This window comes from Mauremys mutica, chromosome 4 (genome assembly GCF_020497125.1).
Source record: "Mauremys mutica isolate MM-2020 ecotype Southern chromosome 4, ASM2049712v1, whole genome shotgun sequence".
Taxonomy (NCBI): Eukaryota; Metazoa; Chordata; order Testudines; family Geoemydidae; genus Mauremys; species Mauremys mutica.
The window spans coordinates 99,159,895-99,181,813 of NC_059075.1; the positions used below are offsets into that span (position 1 = coordinate 99,159,895).

Here is a 21,919-nt window from a genome sequence, read left to right on the forward strand (position 1 = left end):
TGAAGCTATCAGAATAAGAGATGGAAACTGTGTAATCTGCATGATTCAGTTCTAGAGGCTCATCTCAAATAAAATGGAGAAGTAAACGATCAATGATTGAATTATGTGCAAAGCAGCATACTGGCTAACACTGAGATTGCAGCATCATTTGAGTTGGGAGATGCAGACTAATCTAACATATCAAAGTACATGTGTTGCAGACAGGGAGCAGCAGAAGTAATAATTTATAAATTCATCCCTTGTATAAATACACTGGAGCTAATGGACTTACACCATTTCATTCATATATATATTTATTTGTACCAGCTAAACATTGCCCAGATGTGACATGAAATCATTAGGAACATCAAGTGCAGTTACATTTTTAAAAAACACTTCATTAATAATAGTATGTGTGAAGCACACAACAGCATTAACAAGCACACTGTGCTCAGCAACAATAAAAACAAATATAGTCTTGGGAGCAAAAAAAGTCAGACCTAATTTCATACACGACCAGCCAACTACATTTGATGGCCATGGAGAACAGAAACTGAAACTGTCTGCCCTAACAATATTTGGATTGGGGTGTGTTTGATATCTATGTTCTGCAAACTAAAAACATAATTATTTCAATTGTTTCTTTCATAAAACATTTTTTGTTAATTGGAAGAAGATGATGGGGATGAGTCTCATTAGGAGTACAGCTGTCAGATGTAATGAAGCAGTCAGAAGGAAATTCAGAGGGAACTGTTTTGCAGATTGTTGTCATGGAAACACAGAGCAACTAGGGCATCGGTGGTATTATCACCTGCTTCTGCATGAACTGAGCAGTGTGATGACATAAAATCAGTACTATATAGCAATATTAGGGCAGTAAGCTATTAGGGATCTTTTATCAGAGATTTAGTTTGGACTAAAATCCAAGAGCCAGAAACTCAGCTGGAGTTAAATTGATGTAGTTATATTGATTTCAATGCTTCTAAACTGACTTTACACCAGCTGAGGATCTGGCCCCATGTTTTAGAGGCAATGGGTTCAGTACCAAATTTCTAGTAAAACAAAACTTCATTTAAACTTTCTTAAAGAAAAAAATTCCAAAAGCAACTATTTAGTTTGCTTAAGACAGACAACAATGTATCATGAGTTAAGTCATCCTCTATCTCCATTTACTTGTTTTTTTAGTGTTTATTGGTTTGTATAGATGCATATTACTTTAGAAACATACACTGGGCAACCTCAATAGGAACAGGATTTAGCACACCATAATATTAATATCTCACTGCAGTACACAAGCTAAGAATAGGAAATACTGCAATAAAGTCAATACCACGGTCACCCAGAGTACCTAGTTTGCCTGGCATTATGCAGAATTTGGTGGCCTATATATGTAGTCTAAATTCTCCCTGCAGATACATGTGCAGTTTTTTTTACTTTTTTGTGAGACCCCTGCGTGCTTTTCAGGATAGAATTTGACTGTTATAGTAAAAATTACTTGGTAGTGTAATTGCTGAGGCAAATATGAGCAGCTAGAAGAATTGCTCCCCAGATAAAGACCAATGTAAAGAGGTCCTCCTGTGGCAGTTATAAAATAAAGAATAGTGTAGCTCAGGGGTCGGCAACCTTTCAGAAGTGCTGTGCCGAGTCTTCATTTATTCACTGTAATTTCAGGTTTCATGTGCCAGTAATACATTTTAACGTTTTTAGAAGGTCTCTTTCTATAAGTCTATAATATATAACTAAACTATTGTTGTATGTAAAGTAAATAAGGTTTTTAAAATGTTTAAGAAGCTTCATTTAAAATTAAATTAAAATGCAGAGCCTGCTGAACCGGTGGCCAGGACCTGGGAAGTGTAAGTGCCACTGAAAATCAGCTTGTGTTCCGCCTTTGGCACGCGTGCCATAGGTTGCCTACCCCTGGTATAGCTTGAAACAATGTGTATTTCCACCAAAGAACTTTCATTTTATCACAAGTGATACCCAAAGAAATCAAAATGTAGTTGAGGAGTCAGAATTTGGGAAAGGTTGGAAAATGATGGGTCTTGGATTTGGTTAAGGGCAAAACTCAATGAACAGCCTGTGTAAGTGTTCATCCTGGATTGCCATCTGTCAATGGAAGTAAATTCTTTCTCATTTAGGCTGCCATCTGGAGTGCAACCATGTTTTTGCTGAAGACTCAATCCTGCTAGGTGCTGAGCATGTTTTCATCTCTCAGTGAAGTTGCCTGGGAGATGAGGGTGCTCAGATCCTTGCAACAGGCACTTAATATGCACCTTGGAAGAACAGGTCTTTAGCCGGCAATATAAGAAAATGGAGTCTACACAGAGAGAGGAATTCTCATTCAAGGTGAGATCATTGATTAAAGCTACTCTCCTTGGAAGAGGCAACAAGTTTGAAAATATTGATGCTGAAATTTACTGCAAAAACAAATGTGTATTGCAATTTCAGCTTTGTTGCTTTTACTATAATGTTTTATTGTTTCTATGAATGTTATGGCAGAGAGTTGAATAAAATAAATATTATTAACCAAGGCTAGCACTGGTTAGAATAGATTTATAATACTTTCAGCCCAAACTCTGACTGAAATATCCAACAGAAATAATGAATTTCCAGGAAGGATGTGAAGATAGCAGAGAGAAAAGATTCACTAGAATAATTCTGGTGGCCCTGTGAAATGAAGCATGAGATGATGAGAAAACTATTGTCAGAAGAAGCAGTTCATTATGCTGCAGGGAGTGAGATTAGAATCTTAGATTTGCAGGCTAAGATGTGCTAGTTGAAGACATCCTTTCACCTACATCTGTAGTTCCATGTACTTACAGCACGGTTGGTTACTTATTGAAGGAAAGGGCATACAGTAGTAGTTGTGTAGTTCAGTGAATCACATAGGTCACTAATCAATTTCGTACCTTGTGCACTGTATCCCTCAGTAGCTTGTAAAATTTTGGGCCAGTTGGTGGCAATGCTGTGCTTTATCATGAGAGGATACAGAATTACCTTGGAATAAGGGAGAGAGACCATGGACTTCATCAGATAAGATAGGGAAGAGATGATACATACAGCCCTGCGCAGATACAAAATCTGTATCTGCATCCAATCTGCAAACATGGTCTACAGATATAAAGCGGATAGCTGCAGATTTGCAGGGCTCTATTGATACTTTTGAACTGAGGAGTATGCTGGATATAAAGCTCTCTCAGCACCTCATGCCATCTGATTCATGTAATCAATAAAATAATACACACAAATGCATATGCACAGTCTGTCTGTCTAGTTCAATGCCCTTTCCATATACATATGTTCATTGTGGTGAAAACCACATCATATATATAGAATTTCCTTTAACATCACTGAACTCATCATTCCTATTTCATTTGCTATATATTTAAAAAAGGTGAGGTGGATACATTAGATCAGAATAACAGCTCACCCTGTCCTGAACCAGTGGGATCTATGCCAGTGACTAGAGTTCAAGGGGTGAAACTGCACAACCAATCTCTAATAGGGTATAAGCAACAGAATGTATTCAAATGAATGCTGCTAACCAATTTTCTGAAATGCATTTCTTGTAATCCTGGAACAATTCATATGTGTAGCTAACTGCTACCCCCATATCCTTCCTAATAAAGCCCACTGTACTGAGAAGGCTGTACAATTCTATTGACTTTACTTTTTAACTGCATAAAGATGGCACTTTCCACAATGTATTTTTTTCCTATGAAAATGCCAATTGTTATTGTACTCGCAAGCACAACAAACATGTTATATTTCATTATATTTGCTTGCTTATTCCTAGCTGACTCTTTTATTATGAATACTTATACAAAAGAGAGATTTTCAGCATAGAAAAGGGATGGAGGCTGGCAACCTTTGAAAGCGTTTTGGTGAAATTGACATAAGAAGGTGACAGTGTGCAGCAACAGGAAAGCATCATAATGTAACTGATTAAAATCAGGATAGACACTATCTATCCTGCCTGCCCTGAAGTGTAGCCACTGAAACAGAGTGCCTGTTCAATGGTGGAATGTGAGTCATATGCCATAACAATGCCTGATAAAGACTAACAGACACAATATTATTACTGCAGGTATTTTACAGGTACAGAAGTTTAAAAATACTGTTGATCAAATCTGCTCCAGTCCAGCACAACAAGAGGGAGTAGAGACACTGCCAGGTGCATTGTTTGCTACAGGAGTCATGTGTGCCTAGGAAAGATTCTCTTGGCAGGTGAAAGGGAGAACGTTAGAGTGGTCTACTAGTCTTGTTCAGGGGCTTGATCCAAAGCCCAGTGAAGTCAGTAAGAATCCTTTCATTGATGACAATGGGATTTGGATCAGGTCCCTGAACAGCAGCAGTCTGCAATTCTGACTAGTTCTTCAGTCAGCTGCAAGTATGTACTGTGCTCTGAAAATTTAAGCTCTATATAAATGTGAAGTGTCACATTACTTATTTCTTGGCTGAGGGGATAGAAATATCCCCCTAAACTATAGATTCTTTTGGGATGTGGTATGTGGGCCATGTTAACCTGCCTTTTTCTTTGTGCTCTCTTGAGTGCTATGGTGAGATTCTGCCATCTATTGCACAGGGAGGAGAGGCTCCCCCCTCCACTTCCTCTTGTGTGCCAGTGAAGTAAAGGGTAGGATTTAGCCCTGTATCAGAGTTCTGAGATGGAACCTATGAATTTACAATTTTTTTGGAAGATTTAAAGGGAGTCATTATTCAATCTATACTGAAATTGCTCAGAGTGATCATATGTCTAAGTGCTGAAAAAGGAATCCAATATGACAGGAGCTATGTAAATATGAAATGACTATACAAAATTCACCATATACATTGATTACAAAAATTGATTTCAAATTGAGAGACTGACAAGTAACGCTAACCTTAATAAATAATTGTATTCAAGTTTGCATGTTATATGCTGTCCAGTAAAGCAAATGAAGATAGAATTCTCTATCCCATTGACTTAAAAGAGGAGTGTACCTGAGTAAAGACTGAATAGGATTTGGCCCTAGATTTGCACGGCTGTGCAAAAACTCCTGAAATACACATGCAGCATACTAAGGTTATATTCTATAGTTACATCTTTTAGGAGTCTATACAGATACTATCTTAAACCTTTCTGGAACAGTAGGTACATGACTGTTAGCAGCAAATGGGGCTGTACTGGCCAGGGCAATATTTTCTTTGTCTTACCGTTTGGTGCAAATATTGCTACTACGTTCCCTAAGGGCTAGTATATGCACAGTTTTTTTTAATACTGATTTAACTAAACTGGTTTAGAATCTGATGTAGTGGGACAAAAATTTTTGTAGACCAGATCTAACAAATATTTTTTGGGAAAAAATTGTTTTATTTGTAAAGTACAGGAACTAACTGCTGTGCTTCCTGCTGTTTTTCTGCTTATTAACTAACTTCCTTCTGTGGATGGCATACACAAACAAAGTATAAATAGCTAACAAGCTGTATAATATTTTCAGAAAAGAATTAACTATTCTAAATGTCAAGAACTCCATTTCATGTAGCAGTAGCTTCTTGCTAACAGCCTCCATTTTCCTCAGTAGATGTCACTAGATTCCAAGGTATTTCCAAGATTAGGCTAGAGGGCACAGAAGAATGTTAACTAGAGCTGGGCAAAATTTTCCAGACACCTGTTTTTTTGCTGAAAAATGAAGTTTGGGGTCAAATTAAACATTTCATTAATCTGTTTTCAATTTGCTAAACACTTTTGGTAAAAAAACCAGCAACCTAAGTCTAAACATTTGTCCCTGGTTTTGTTTGTTTGTTTGTTTTATGTTATGTTATGTTATCCTTGTTTATTCCCTGCCCCAGCCCGGAGCCCCCTCCTGCACTCTGAACCCCTCATATCTGAGCCCACCCCAGAGCCTGCAGCCCTCACCCTCTCCCACACTTCAATCCCCTGCCCCAGTCTGGTGAAAGTGGGGGATGGGAGGGGAGACAGAGCAAGCAAGAGGGAGGGGGATGGAGTGAGCAAGGGTGGGCCTCAGGGCAGGGGGCAGGGCAAGGGTGTTCAGGTTTTGTGTGGTTAGAAAGTTGTCAACCTTATAGACTGCAGAGCAACCTTACAATTCAAGCCCCTGCAATGCCCGGCATGCTGGTAGTGTATAAGTACTGTTTTAAAATGAAGGGTATGATACATTGCTTTGAAACAAAAAACACTCTCTATACCAAGGATCACTTTAGTCACCATGTCATTGGAATCAACTCTAGGGGAGAATGCAGCACCTACTTAACAGTCTATGCCAATACTATACAACTGTTTAGGACAGGAAGTGAAGAAGGAAATAGCTAGTGGAAGCTGTGCTCTCACTAGGGGGCTCTGGTGGGGGATGGCCTAGGCCCCGGGTTCTCAAACAGGGGGTTGGGACCCCTCAGGGGGTCATGAGGCTATTACATGGGGGGGGGGGTTGTGAGCTGTCAGCCTCCACTCCAAACCCCGCTTTGCCTGCAGCATTTATAATGGTGTTAAATATATAAACAAGTGTTTTTAATTTATAAGGGGCGGGGGGGGGGGGGGTCACACTCAGAGGCTGCTGTGTGAAGGGGTCACCAGTACAAGAGTTTGAGAAACACTGGCCTAGGCCTACCAGGGACCTGGGTGTCTCTGGCTGACTGGGCTGCAGGGGGCTCTGACAGGCAGGCTCCGTCGCTGCCCTGCCAGGGTCCCTCTCCTGTTGCGGGTCAGCCGGCAAGGCCGCAGGGGGGGGGGGGGGGGCGCGCCAATCCCTCGCCCTTTGTTCCGCCCGGAACGTTTTGGTGAGTGCACCGAGCCCCCCCCCACTCCGGAACCCAGGGACGGCGCCGCAGCTCCCCGGGGGCGCATTAGCAGGCGGACTCGGTGTCACGAGACGCCAGCCCGTAGCGGAAGTAGGAAGTGATGGTAGCGGAGCTCCGAGCTGGGCCTCGGGGGCTGCTCTAGCGGCCGTAAGGAGCCGGGCCCGGAGCCCGACATGGCGGCGCGTGCGCGGCTCTGCTCGCTGCTCGGCTCGGCGCTGGCCCTGGCCGCGCTCGTGGGGCAGGTGACGGGGGTCAAGGTGAGCGGAGCGGGGGCTCCCCCGCCCGGCCGGGGTCCCCCGCGCACGGTCCGCGGTTGCCGGCGGATTCCCTCGCGGAGCCGGGGCCAGCCTCGCCCCCATTGCTGGCATCAGAGCGGCCCCGCCCCGCCCCCTTATCCCGCTGACCCTCCTCAATGGGCTCTCAGAGCTGCCCGCGCCCCGGCAGAGCCCTGCCCCGCGGTGCCTGGGGGGCCGCGGGGGAGGCGCGGACGGTGCGAGGGGGTGACGCTCTCAGCCTGGTGCCAGCGCCAGCCCGGGGAATAAAGGCGCGGGGTTGGTGCCTAGTTTAGGCTCTTGCTGCCTCGGAGGGCTGGAGACGGGCGTGGGGCTCAGGGCGAAGAGGTGAGCCCTGCCCTGAAGAACTGGGCTCGGGCTTTGGAAAGCAGGGGCCGAAATACCCGGCTTGATGTTCAGGAGTTACTGGGCTCTCAGCCTTGATGAAGATCGGGCCACTTACTTAGCAGACTAACTTTAGGCTCCTACTTTTGAAAATCAAGGCCTTAGCTTGTCATACGAAGTAATTAGGTGAAAAACCAAAATCTTGAGTTAGGATGTTATTTTGGAAGGTGACATCTTACTTCAAGTATGTAAAAATATCTGCACGGGGATGAGTTTATGGACAGTTGGGGTTTATTAGATTGAATGTTTTAAGGCATCCATGAATAGGCATGGTTCACTCCATTGTTAATAAGTTTTGATAGAAGAAACCAAATGAATCCCCTTTTCCCACTATCCCCCTCAAGATTCTTGATTTTTACATTTCGTGTGGATTTTCCTCAATCGCCCTTAAGGTCCAACTCTTTATTTGTGCCTTCTTATTATTGAACTACTCAACTTCTCATTGAAGTTTTTGGCATCCATCTCCTTCACTATCCCTCAGAAGTTAGTCTTAGTTTACCTAACCTATCAGTATCCCTCAGGTCCCACATCATCTGAACTGTGTTTTTGTATGGTTAAGTAGACAATGCACTCATAAACCAGGATAAATTTGAAGCTTAATTTTTATTAAACCAACATAACTTGCTCAAGGGACTGAAAGCTGGATCAGTGTGATGAGAAGCTTTCTTTGGTAGAGGACCACCACCTGCTAATTGATGTAAGAGAGGGATTCCAGTAATCCATGTTCTCTGGTCTGTAACTGAACATGTACATGCTTAGACAAACAGATACATGGGTCTCATTTACCAGAGTAAGTGCTTATATTTGTTTTCCTGGTTGAAGGGTCTTGGCTAAGCCTGAACTAGGCTATGAGGAATTTGTTGTGCACACCGTATCGGATTTAGGAGGCAGTTTTAGCATATTCAACCCCAAGAAACTAAACTTGTGGGCTTTCAGCTGGTAGACAAGCTGATTCTTCATTGCTGTTTGTATACAAGGTTGGTAAAATGATGGATGGTTTTAGCTTTTTAAATGAAGCTCTCTGTAGTCTGGTTTACTGACAAGAAAAATCAGAGTTAGACATGAATAATAGACTAATATCTACATTTTGTTCTTGTTTACCAGTTGTAAAATTTAAGCTTGTGTTAATCTTGCAAGTAAATATTGTATTTAGTAAATTACTTGGTTCTGACATTCTGTATTGAGGCGCTGTCAAAGTGAATCTGTCAAAAATAAGAGGACACGTGGTTGACACATACTCATCAAAGAGCCCCTTTCTTGAGACAAAGCTTCTGTATTGTGTGTATAGTCAGAATATTTATTGAGGCCCAGTTGTATAAAGGTATATGTAGGGACTGTCACATGTACATCTTATTTCAATATTTGTTTGAATCTTGGTGAACTAGTTTTGTGCAATATTCCAAGTGTAAGCTCTCTAGTCCTCTAAGGCTCCATTGTGATCTCTTCCAGCTTGTGCTCTTTCATTGATCTAGATTGTCTTGATTTTCTTTTATCTCATTTATGTTTCTTTAGGTGCTCCACTGTTGACTAGTATCTTGTAGTAGGTGAACATTTACGACATCAATCTCTTTGCCCATTTTATCTAGCTGTGAATACTCTTTTCATGAGCTAATTGCCAGCTAAGTGCTCCCATTTTATCCAGATATCTTATATCTCCTCTTTAGTGTTAGTTACCCCTCCAACTGCCATGTAACAAGATGTAAATATGTGACATTACTTGTTGTCTTCTGCAGGTGGCTGTTGTGCAGTGTGAACAAGATTGGCTATAACATCCTTTATGCCTTCCTAATCAATCAAGCTACATTCATGTACCATTATTCTGAGCTCATTGCCCAAACCAGGATTTTATTCTGTGTACATGTTTGTCAATTCTTTTTTAGCTAGTAGTCTCTTTTGCAGTACTTTGTTGAAATTCAAGTCAGCTTTCAAGCAGGCTGCCCGTTTTTGCTTTTGCTGGCTTCCTGTTCCTTTCCCAAATAAATTCATCTGATTTGTGTTTAAGCATGCCATCATTTATAAATCTATGCTGACCATCTCTGACCCATTCAGAAATCTGTCATATGTATGGACTTGAGGAAAGGGAAGGGATTTCTCCTTCCTATGTATATTTGCAAATGGGAAGTAAGTTATTGGAGGCTTTTGGCTGCCAGTCCAATAATAACCTAAAATATGAAAACCTCAGTCACAACTTCTCCATGCCACAGTAAGCTGTTAATTTTACTTTTGTGTTTCCTTGGGTTTTATTACTATTTTCTCCCCTTTTGTTTGTTTTTCCAAGCATCCTGTCCTCATTTTCCAGTTTCCCCTTTCTTTATTTGGGGACTAGGATGTTTTTCTAGGATTCCCCTTTTCCACCTTCCACTTTGACCTCTCTATTACTGTCACCCTCATCCACCTAAAACAAGGGCACTCTGCGTTCTGGTGATCCTTCTAACAATTTCCCTTACAAGTCTTTTTCTTTCAAGTAAGAATAATAGTCAATGAAGAAAGATTTGTCCACAAGGGTCTCTCTTTACCAGTCTTCATTCAAGATGAATATTTCCTCCCTCATTCTTCTTAAACTGTTCTCTAGCTACACATCTGTGTCTTCATTATACAGCTACCATCACAAATTGATTAATTCAGGTACATCTTGTTAAGTAACCCTTGAAATCCTGTTGTAAAATATACTTTATTTTCTACAAATTCTGTTTTTCCAAAGCAAAATAGGGAAGGCAAGCTACTGTTGCAGTCCAAAGTAATACAATTGCTTTTGGAATCGGTCCATTTTCTAGAAATTGGCTTCTGTCCTCAAAACTGCTAATAGTTCTTACATTTAAGAAAAATTGGTGATTAAGACAGGTTGCAATGGACATTTGTTTGTAGTATAGTACACCTCTACCCCGATATAACGCGACCCGATATAACACGAATTTGAATATAACGCGGTAAAGCAGTGCTCCGGAGAGGCGGGGCAGCGCACTCCGGCGGATCAAAGCAAGTTCGATATAACGCGGTTTCACCTATAATGCAGTAAGATTTTTTGGCTCCTGAGAACAGTGTTATATAAGGGTATAATATGTATTGCATCAACTATAAGGAGACTTTTTGATGGTTGATAACAATTTGTTCTAAGCATCTGTTTTCTTTACAGAATTCTGAGGATGTCCGATGTAAATGCATATGTCCTCCTTACAAAGATCATCCTGGCCATATTTACAACAAAAATGTTTCACAGAAAGACTGGTGAGTTTATGGAGTTCAGAAATTAGAAGAAGGTGCATTCTCATTAGGGTTATATTGCACTTCAGTGGGTCATCCTTCATTAATGATTATATTATAGGGGATTGCTATTTCTTTTGTTGTGGCGTGGGGAGAAATTTTATCCCATATATTAGTAGTTGATGCTTTCCCTCTTCAGAGTGTTCACCTCAAACTCTTTCTTCCTGCCCTGTTTTTTGGGGGGGGGGGGGGTTAGGGGGGAAGGGGGCATAATTTAATTTGGCTTCTTGGAATTGTTTTTAGAACGTGGAGAAAAAGCATGGTCATAGGACTGGGAGTTGGGAGATTGGATTTCTGTTCTATTCTGAATTTGTTGAGTCACCTGGGCTCTACATGCCTGAACCTTCTCATGTGAGCAGTGGAGGAAAAGTAAAAACCAAAAGTCTTTTGAGGTCTAATTTATTTCTGTAAAGTGCTTCGTAATCTGTGGATGGACTATCCTGTAGAAGTGCAAAGTATTCATTAGTGACATATTGGCCTTACTTTTTATCAATTTTTAAGACACCTAGAGACCTCTGAACATGATGGGAAGCCACAAATTAATAGCTCAATCCTGCAAATGCTTTCATATGTTAGGAGTTCTATTGAAATCAATGGAACCTATCATAGGAGCAGAGTTATTCATGTACTTGTCTGCAGGATTGGAGTTTAATTTATTAAATCACTCACTCTCATTGGACGAACGAAAAAAAGGTTTGGTAGAACCTACATATTGTAGATTTGAAGCTAAATTAATGTCATGAACATTATTTGAGTATGAAGTATTTTGTCTAGTTAAGGCCATTATTTTATTCCAAATTATTAAATTTGTCACAGTAGAAATAATGTCATGGTGCAGTGATGAAACAGATTGAGATTATCTCAGTTGCAGCACGTTTACAAAACCATTTGCTAGAAGCACTGGTGCTAATTCTTGTACTGCCCATTATTTCACTTCTCTGTAACTAAAAATTACTTTCTCGGTGGCTTGCTTAATCCATGATCTAGCAGAAGGCCTGCTGCTCTTATTTCAGTAGGTAGACATTTTCCCTGAATTCAACTGGAGCAGAGTTGAACCTAAGGTTCCTTAGTATTGTCGTTAACTGAAGGAAAAATCAGCTTTGAAGACTTGAACAATAAATTGTATGTGGAGAAAAACTGGTATATAAAGGGTCTTGGATAACCTACTCTCCAGCTTTTAAATGTCCTCCTGTAATCATGCTTGAGATGGACCATTTGAGAACAGTTTATGGATTTGTGGGCTTCTTTTGAAATCTCTTGATGCTATTTCAAATTCCTGATTTACTTTTTCAGAGGAGTATGATGGTTGGAAAGTGTATCATGTGTAATAAAGCTGGGAACTTAGTGCTGTACAGCTGGCCTCTTCTCCATCTGCATGAGTTAGTTTTATTGCTGAATAGGACAGTGATATATACTGCATTCGCTTGATATTTAGCTCAGTTAGTTACATCGTACTAAAGAACCAGGTCAATTTTTAATTTGCCTGTACAAGTTATTCACCATATAGTGGCCGCTTACAATTGGATTATCCAGACATTAAGTTAGATTTTATATCCAGTGTGGTCTCTGTAATGTGATGATAATGAACTTACCATTAAGGAGTCTTATCAGGGCTTTTATTCACACTATTTTTCCAGGTTCAGACTTTGGACATGATCCTGCAAAGTGCTGATGTCATTATGAGTTGAGGATATCTTCACCTCACCAAAAGTGCTCACTGCTTTGTGGGGTCAGGCCCACAACTACTGTAGACCGTTCAGCCCTAATGACTAATGCACTAGGCTGGCATAAGGGATGTTTTAATCTAATGATTGAATACACTGTGTTCTTGGATGTCAGTAAAATGTTAACCCTTTTGAAGGAAGTATGTTTGAATGGGTTTTCGTGCCCAAGAGACTGACCAAAGTGGTATAGCCATGGGGTGGCATTTAGTGGGGAGACGGAGGTGAGACACGTAATACTCTTCTGGCCTAATGAAGAAGGCTATGATTTTTTCACAGAGGCCGCGGAAGTCACAGAATCTGTGACTTCCAGCGATGACTTCAGCCCCAGCAGCCAGGAGCTGCACGTTCCCCCTGCTGCCCAGGGATTGGTCACGTAGATCTCTAGCATTTTAATCTGGCCCAGCACTGTGCTAAATCTTAACTGAGCTGTCCTTGTAAGCAGATATTTTAAGGCTTGATAACCTGCTATTGACTTGTCCTATTGCTGTGAGTTATGGGCACAAAGGCAGAAGATGGTTCCAGCACCAAATAAGTGTTATGCACCAAAAAAGTGTCTGGGATGAGAACTCTGGGCAAGCAAACACTGACTAAATGAAAGGCCTGGAATTACACAATGCATTGGCAGAGAGCAGTTGTCTTGGGACAGTTGGCATCCAGTGCTGTAATTTATAATGACTGGATTATATGCCAAAAGTTTGGTCACTGCAAAGATCTTGCCTTATGTTTTGTTCAGTTTTTAACCAAATAATGTGTGGGGTTGATGCTTGACTTTTCTTTCTATTGAATGTGTTCCTAAATGTTCACCTTATGTCAGTTTAAATAAAAGGCCAACTTTATTCTTTCTCTGATGCATGTGTGTAACTCAGATTGGCAAAAGTGAGAGTTCTGTTCACATATCAAAGAGAGACTAAACTCTGTTTTTCTTCAGACAACATCTTTTTGCACTACTTAGTTCTAAACTTTTGTAAATAGTGCCAAAAATGTGTTGGGTGCTTTACAGATCAGTAAGAAGATATGGTCTCTGCTCAAAATGGGGCTTAAATCTGAATAGATTACATAGATGGGTAAGAAAATAAAAAAAACCCTCTATTTGATGAACATGAGGAAGGGAGAAATGGACAGTAGCTGGTAGTCACTCCTACCTTGCCATGATGTCTGTCAAAGTGCACCTTGTCTGTCCCTTAAGTTCTGAGATAGAAAAAGTAAATTCAACCCTTATAATTTCCTTCCTTGATTCTATTGAGTGTTGAATACCCTGCTCTTGAACTTTCCTTATGTATTGTTTAAGGCCAAAATCAGTGAAGCAAATGTCCTGTGCTCCATTCTTGTTTTTGAGATGTGGAGAAAACTAATGGAAATGCTAGCCTGTGGGGGAAGTGAGGTTTGTTGCACTATTAACTGTGGCATGTTAATGTCTATTTCTCAATGTTTGAATAGACCCAGTGTCCAACCTTATTACACAGGAGGGCCACATAAACCTAAGCACAACCTTGTGTGGGTCAGATAGATTCTACATATTTTAATAAGATTGAAAGTCACCTGTATTTAATAATATTTTAAGTTCATATGTATTTAGATAGGTTGTTTCTATGTACAGTCTTGTCTATTTACAAACTTGTGTAAACTAAAGTAATGTAAACATGACGACAAAACGCTAATGAATTGAACATTAGTATATTGTGTTGAAGCAGGCTGTGGGCCTTATGAAGTGCTCTAGTGGGCAGTAGATTGGGCATCCCTGGAATAAACCATCTATATTAGTTTTAATAAGAACTTTCTAGCTGGCTAACTAAGCTTGAGCAGCTAAGTCACTATGTAATTTGTCTCATTTAAGTAAATTCATTGTTGAAAAGTTAAAATCTGAAAAAGTTAAATCTTGAACTTTTCTAGGTAGTAATTTCTAACTCTTAATCAAAGATTAGTTTCTCTTGCCCCTTGCTGTGGAATCGGCATGCATTCAGAGCAGAGAGAACTGCCTAAGTAGTGGAATAAAATCAACCAAACTGACTCTGTTATTTTTCTTTCTCCAGTGATTGTCTTCATGTGGTTGAGCCTATGCCCGTTCCTGGACCTGATGTGGAGGCATACTGCTTACGTTGTGAATGCAAATACGAAGAGAGAAGCTCTGTCACAATTAAAGTAAACATGTCATTCCACTGCTGTATATTAAACATTTCAGCCAGCTAATAAATGCACTACCTTTTATAAGTGTATCCTTAAAAACAAAGCATTCTGAGTGCTCTAAAGGCATTATAATAATTAAATTACATAATCTCACTTAAACTCAGAATAGCAGTAGCACTAATAGTTAAGGCTGAATCATCAGGCCTAAAGGGACTCTAAGTACCTTAATCTCAAAATTTGCCATCCCTGACATTTGCTGAGGGGGATTCATGTTTTTCTAAGAATTCTGGATATTTTTTATCAGTTTATGGTTTAGTATCTTTCTCACCCTTTCCCCCACCTCCCCCCGGTCCCTTGTTACGAAGATGCATATTTTGCTAGCTTGGCAGACACAGTTGGCTAACTATTCTCGGCTCAGGGTGATGCTGTGCCCACAAAAACCAAATCAGCCATGTTAGCTTTAATGGGTGAATTTAATAAAAATGAGCTCAAGTTTGGGCAGACAACCAACCTTTGGGACATCCTCCAACCAGGTCTCTGTCTGCCCTCTTCGTCCCTTCATTGCTCTGCTTCTCCTGTACCTGTTTTTGGCCATCTTGGGAGATCAGCTTATGGAGAAAGTTTTAAAGTGGATTTTGAAGCATAGATTTTGAATGTTGTTATGCATTGAAACGAAGTCCCTACCCCCATTGACATTATCCATTAAATAATCACTGTGGGTTTCTTGTCCAAACCTAAGATAACTGAATGGAGACAAACAAGCTTGACTTAAAAGGGAACCCCCTGAAGCACCAGCCCACAACCAAAACGGCATGTTAGTCTTATTATTGGAGATTTTTCTCCCCAGTCTTTTGCAGAGAAGGAGCTTGAGATCTCAAGAAAGACTAATTAAGAGGAAATTTTGTCTTAAACTGTGAACTTCCTTTTTCTTTGTCATTCACTCCTAACACACTAATATTATTTGGATCTGTGTGTCTGTGGCTTAATTTCTTGAGGTTGTTTGTTTAATTTAGAGACATTGTCAAGGTTAATGGACGTACAGCAGACCTACTGACTGATTTACAGGCCTTTCTTTGTGTCTTGTTCCTTTGCTCTGGCTGTCTGCCCTGTTCTTGAGAGTATTATGTGGAGTAAGTTCTCAGCAATAGTGAAAATTGTGCTTATGTTTACATGCAGGTTACAATCATAATCTATTTATCCATCTTGGGCCTCCTGCTGCTGTACATGGTGTACCTTACATTGGTAGAACCTATACTGAAGAGACGTCTCTTTGGACATTCACAGCTAATTCAAAGCGATGAAGACATTGGGGTAAGTTCACTTGAGTGAATGCAATTGAATGCTTCCTTATGAAGGTTTTTCAATGGCAAAATAGCCCTCTTTTTCGAGGCACTGGTGGTAATCTTCACTGTTGTAGAAAGTTGTGTGGGCTCTCCAAGACCATTTCTTCTCTTTCAATATGTCCACCCCATAAACAGGTGGATAGCGAGTTCAGGAGCCAAGGATTACTCTTTTCTCCCCCAAAACTAGATTATGGAGTAGTCCCCCTTTCTCAGAGCAGTCAAAGGAGGGAAAGAATAGGAAGTAAAAATTTCCTTACGGGTTAAATGCTGCATTCTACCTCATAAGGGTTGCTATATTTTAGGTGGATTAGCGCAATGGTAAGGGGAAAATCTAAATAATAGATATATGAAGAGGTGTAGTCCTCCCTTGCTACTTCAACTTATGTTGGTTGAGACTATTAAAAAGTAAAAGTTCCAGCAGTGAAATATTGTCATGAGGGGACACTGTATTTCAGTTAAGTCTTATTCTTATAATTAGTTTCCTGCACGTAATGAGAATAGGTTCCCTAAGATCCAGAACAAACTGATTCCAGAGGTCTACTTGCACTATGGAAACGGACGGTTGGTAAGTAGTATGATGGCCCATGTTTGGCCCAGTTTGTTTATTGTTAATGTAGACAAGACAAAATTGTCTTCAGCACCATAATGGGAAGGGTATTTAAGACCTAAAACATGGTGCTAAAAATAATGGGGGATTTTGTCCTCACTACAGTAGCAAATAAACAGTTGGTACCAGTTGAATGGGGTAAGGGAGGACTATGTTACAGACAGCCATTGCTGGCTTGGGTCATTTTTTTATGTTGTAGAGAGACTTACAGAATACACCTCTACCTTGATATAACGCTGTCCTCGGGAGCCAAAAAATCTTACTGCGTTATAGGTGAAACCGCATTATATCAAACTTACTTTGATCTGCCGGAGTGCGCAGTCCCGCCCCCCCGGAGCACTGCTTTACCGCGTTATATCGGGTCACATTATATTTGGGGTAGAGGTGTATCTATTAAAATAGAGAGATGACAGTGCATTACAACTAATCAGCTTTACAAAGCTGATGGTCTGTTTGCTATGTAGAGATGTCTGAACAAAGTAATGTAGATATGCTAGTCTAGGATGATGTTGCTGTAAAGCCATTATAGTCACCTGTTACCTTGACTGACTTATTACATTGATAGTGAAGCACTTCACAAAAGTATAAGCCAAACTCTCTCAGGGGAAGTTTGCTGAAACAATTTGAAAAATCAAGAACTTATGTTTGCAGTCTAAGAGGTATTAAGTATGTAAGGTTCCTAATCCATGCTTACACGTAACTGCTAAATATACAAAACAATTTATCAAGTCTAGAAAATACACTGGTGTATTTACCATATTGTATAACCAAGCAACATTAGCAATAGAGTTAAAGCTCATTTTGAGCATAGTGTAATTTTAGTAGACCTTAAAGGAGGGAAAAAACCATAAACAGGTGGATTTCAGTTTGCTTTATCTAAGTTTGCCAGCAGCTGTGACCACTTAATGTCCAGTTTAGTGTGGTGGTGGTGATGTGGGTTTTTTTTTTTAAATAAACTAGGGAACAGGATAAAGAGATTAAAAGTGCTTGTTATGCCATTAAAACATGACCCTTAAGAATATTGTCATTATTGCTTCAAAGTAAATAGTAAGAGGTGTCACACAATCTTAGGGAACTCATAGCCATTTTGTTTACAGTGAAACAAAATGATGATATCTTTATTTACAAAGTCTATTTTAAAACCCAATCGTATTGTGTGGCTGTCACTTTAATAGCTTTAAATCCAAACTTGGACAGTAGTCAAACCCTAATGGATCAGACTTGGTTTATGTTCATGCTCCTGTAATTTTATTTGCATAGTATGTTAAAAACTTGCTTCCATCATATTTAGTATGGTGATTTGAACACTTTTTAATATGGAAAGAATTATTGTCATCCTGTGTAAACCGAGAAGTAGATCGCTTAGAATTCTGTCATCTTAGCCTACTACCAGTGGCCATCAGCCATCTTGATGAAAAGTAATCTTATTCTTAAAAGATGTAAACAAATTATAAATATTTCCCTTCTGGAAATATAACTACAATATCCAACATTAAACACTTACATTCACCTGATACTTAATCGTGAAAACAAATACTTCACAAGTCGTATTAAAATCTTTAAACTATTTTCTCTAAATCATAAGGGAGTCTGTAAGAGGGCTGGTGCTGATCCTAAGACCAGAAGGGACCATTGTGATCACCTGGTTTGACATTCTGTGCACAATAATGTCTTGCTGTGAGTTTGGGATGGTCATTATGTGTTATGTAGCAGTGTAAATTTTAACACAAGGCAGTAAAAACACGCTTCACACCAACACATTTATACATCATCTGTCCCTGTATTTTCCCTTTCTTTTTGAAGCAACATTTAATATGAAAAAATCCTTTGTATGAGCCTTGTAGCATACCTAATTGTAGCATAAAACTGTCTGGTAACTTATGCCATGATTTATGAAAATATGAAACTTTCACAACTGTGTATGTGGGGTTTGAAATCTGCCTGACTACCAAGGTTAACTACTAAAGCTGTTTAGTATTTGTTTACTGCAGTTTGACTGTTCTAATGTAATGCAGAATTTAAGGCCCTGATTCTGCATGGCCCTTTATGTGGTCAGACTCCATTGAAGTCAGCAGAGTTTTTGATGGACCAAGGAGTCCATCTATGCAGACATCATGGCAAGTCTGGGGTAGAAAAGAATATTTTCTTTAAGGGAGGGATTTTCAGAAGTGCTCAGCATAAATCTACTTCTGCTCCCATTAAAGTCAGTGGTAAGAGTTAAGGCACCACTGAGTGCCTTTGCAACTAGCACTCTGAAGCAGGATCATATTTCAGGAGTTTTAAAAATGCAAAATTGGCCACAGGCAATAAGACGTTTTCTGCACCATAATTCCTGTAGACAACACCTCTCTCACTAAGATCTGTAACCTGGGTGTCATCTTCAGCTAGGTCCCAATCTAGATTTATGTCAGAATCTTGCTGATTCTTCCTGATTAACATCTCTAAAATCTGGCTTACTTCTCCATCCACATAGCTAAAACCCTTGTCCAAGCTTTCATCTCCCATCTTGACTACTGCAATGTCATCTTCTTTGGCCTTGACAAATGGTCCTGCTTATGTCCATTCAGAATGCTGCCAAGATAATTTTCCTCATTCCTGGCTTTGACCACGTTGCCCCTTTCTTTTCATCCCTCCACTGACTCCCCCTTCTCTGTCACATCAAACAAACTACTTGGCTTAACTTTCAAGGCCCTTTGCAGCCTATCCTCCACTATACCTATCATCTCCTCTTTATCGAGTGTCAGCTCCTGCCTTCAGTCGGTCAGTCTTCATCTCCATCTTGCTAAACTTTCAAACAAGCACCTTTGTGCTTTCTCCCCTGCTGCCCCTCATGGATGGGAGGTGCTCCCAGGGAACGTCTACAAAGCCACCTCCACTGTCGTCCTTTGAATTCCTCCATAAAACTCTCCTTTGCTGTGTTTACAAAAAAGTTAAGTTAGCCAGCTGCTGTGCTGAGACCCTCTATCATATCTAACCAGTATTTTCTAATTTTCCTTGTGCTCCCCCATTGGCCCATCTGTATCCACCTATTTTCTCTTGTCTAATACTTAAACTCTTTGGGGGAGGGAATGTCTTTTTGTTCTGTGTTTTGTACAGTGCCTAGCACAATGGTGTCTTGGTCTATGAGGTGCTACCTCACTATAAATAATTAATAATAATCCATTTCAGGGTGAGGTGTATTGCTGATCACTGAGTTGCTGTACTCAACATCATGTCACAAATAAAATAACCACATCTGAAAACTTTTTTTGCAATAAAACAAGGCAAGGTATAGAAATACACAAGCTTCAAAATTGAGTCTCCTTTGCTGTGTTAGCACAGTGCATAGTTTATAATGGTGGTTTTTCATTTGAAACGCATCATATCCATGACCTTTTCCAATGTAGTTTTTAAAACATAATTTTCTTTGTCCAAAACATTTTGGGAGCCAAATAAAAGGTTCTGTTCCAAATGTCTTTGTTTATGACTTGGGATTTTTTTCCAGTAAATAAATGCAGCTTTGCAGATACTGTTAGAAAAGGGACAGCATAAATGCTAAACAAACACTCAGTTGTTCAGCTCTTTGTCACTTAAACAGCTGTATTTACATGTAGCAGTGGGTTTGGTTTAGTGACAGTAAACATCAGTGTTTTGGTATTGTAGGGCATCTTGGTGTGACTATCCAAAATTACTTTACGGTAACAGGTTAAAATCTGGTAGTGAGCTGGCTAAGCAAAGACGTGGGCTCCTCAGTTCAATTTTAAATTGAAGTATCAGCATGAAAACAAATGGGAGCGTCCGAGTGCCTTGGTCAACAATTTCAGACTTCATGTTCAAACAGGTGCTAATGTATATAAAGCTATGTGCATGTTACTTTTGAGTGTGTGGTAGTGCTCTTGCCTACAAAGTCAGCATGGGCCTTCTCCCCTTGAATTCAGTGGCTGAATTCCCATTGACTTCACTGGTGTAGGATCCAATTCCATATGACCATTACTTATTACTTTGAGAGACTGACCATATGAAATGTACCGCAGAACATAACACTGAATGGATTTATATAGGAAATCCACAGAAATTATTTTCTGTAAAATGTTGAAATATACAGTCTATATCCAGTTAAAGCTTGTTTTGCACACAAAGCTGCCTGGCAAGCTTGCATAACGTATTTTATCCAGACAATATTGTAATTCACAGTAGTTACGCAGTGAAATTGCTGAACTATAAATATTACTTTCTGCAATTGCAGGATCACCAACCTTTTGCAAATGCTCACGATGTGCTGGCTCGTTCCCGGAGTCGTGCCAATGTGTTGAACAAAGTGGAGTATGCCCAGCAACGTTGGAAGCTACAGGTCCAAGAGCAGCGCAAATCTGTCTTCGACCGTCATGTTGTGCTCAGTTAATTGATGTCTAATTCAGTGATGACCAGAAGAAAGTAAAAGGGACTAAAGGAAAGAGCTGACTTATGTCTTCCTGATTCTGCCACTTTTGAATGGTTTGTTACTGGCAGCAAAGAAGTGTTAACTTTTGTAAGAATGTTCTGGAATGGAAACTATCAAAAATAAACAACAAAGTTAATTAGCCAAAAGCTGATAATTCTTTACATTTTTAAATGGCATTTACTAATAAAACTAAAAAAAACAACTTACTCTAAGGTATCTTTGGATGTAACTGTGGTACCTTATTTATTATGACTAAGATGTTTTAAAATGTAACCTATACGGTTTAAAAAGCACCAGAGAGCATACTCTGTAACAAAAGATCAGTTACAACACACTAATCACTTTACTCAGTGAACTTTTGTAAATATACTCCGTTTTTCTCCTCACTGTTTAATGCTGTGTACTGGAAATCTAAATCTTGCAGTGTAGTTTTCCTATCTGACATTGGCCAGTTGTGTTCATCATTTGGTTTCTTGCACTGTTACTTTGAAGATGTTTGTATAGCAGCTGACCGTTGCAAACTTAAGGCAAAACTTAAATGGACAATGACTGTTGATGATAAGCTGCACACTTAAGGTACTGTGATGTAGATAAACTAATGCAGTGCATATTAAGACAGCGCTTTACTGTTTTGCTTTGATCACTTAGTATATTGTATGTGCTACCTACAGATCTCTTCCCTGTCTCTTCATGGATAAAGTCTCAGGAGTTAGTGTATGATAAAGTATATATTTAAAAAATAAACTCTATTTGTCTGGGTTGATGGTATAAGGCATATACTCTCCAGCATCTTCTGTCATCTTGGGAGTTAGGTGTATTTTTTAACTGTGATGCTGTACTCATCCCTCTGAGGTATACAGCTACTGAATAACTAACTTTCATATATCCTCTTTGGAATGGAACAATTAAAGATGATCATGATTTTTGAAAAACCTATTTGCAGTATCTGTATGTCATCATTTCTCTCCCTCATCGCACTGCATGTA

At 39.8% G+C, this 21,919-nt stretch overlaps 1 protein-coding gene across 2 annotated transcripts; it reads left to right on the forward strand.

The window, feature by feature from the left end:
* Positions 1 to 6,076: 6,076 nt before the first annotated feature.
* On the forward strand, positions 6,077 to 21,869 carry TMEM9B (TMEM9 domain family member B). 2 transcript variants are annotated; one of them, XM_045015403.1, is made up of 5 exons: positions 6,077 to 6,097; positions 10,588 to 10,679; positions 14,470 to 14,578; positions 15,740 to 15,874; positions 20,739 to 21,869. In XM_045015403.1, the coding sequence occupies exons 1-5, from the start codon at positions 6,083 to 6,085 to the stop codon at positions 20,892 to 20,894; spliced, it is 507 nt and encodes a 168-aa protein (XP_044871338.1). In that variant the 5' UTR covers positions 6,077 to 6,082; the 3' UTR covers positions 20,895 to 21,869. The 2 variants fall into 2 exon arrangements, with proteins under 2 accessions (XP_044871338.1, XP_044871336.1); XM_045015401.1 differs by lacking the exon at positions 6,077 to 6,097 and adding an exon at positions 6,830 to 7,034.
* Positions 21,870 to 21,919: the final 50 nt, after the last annotated feature.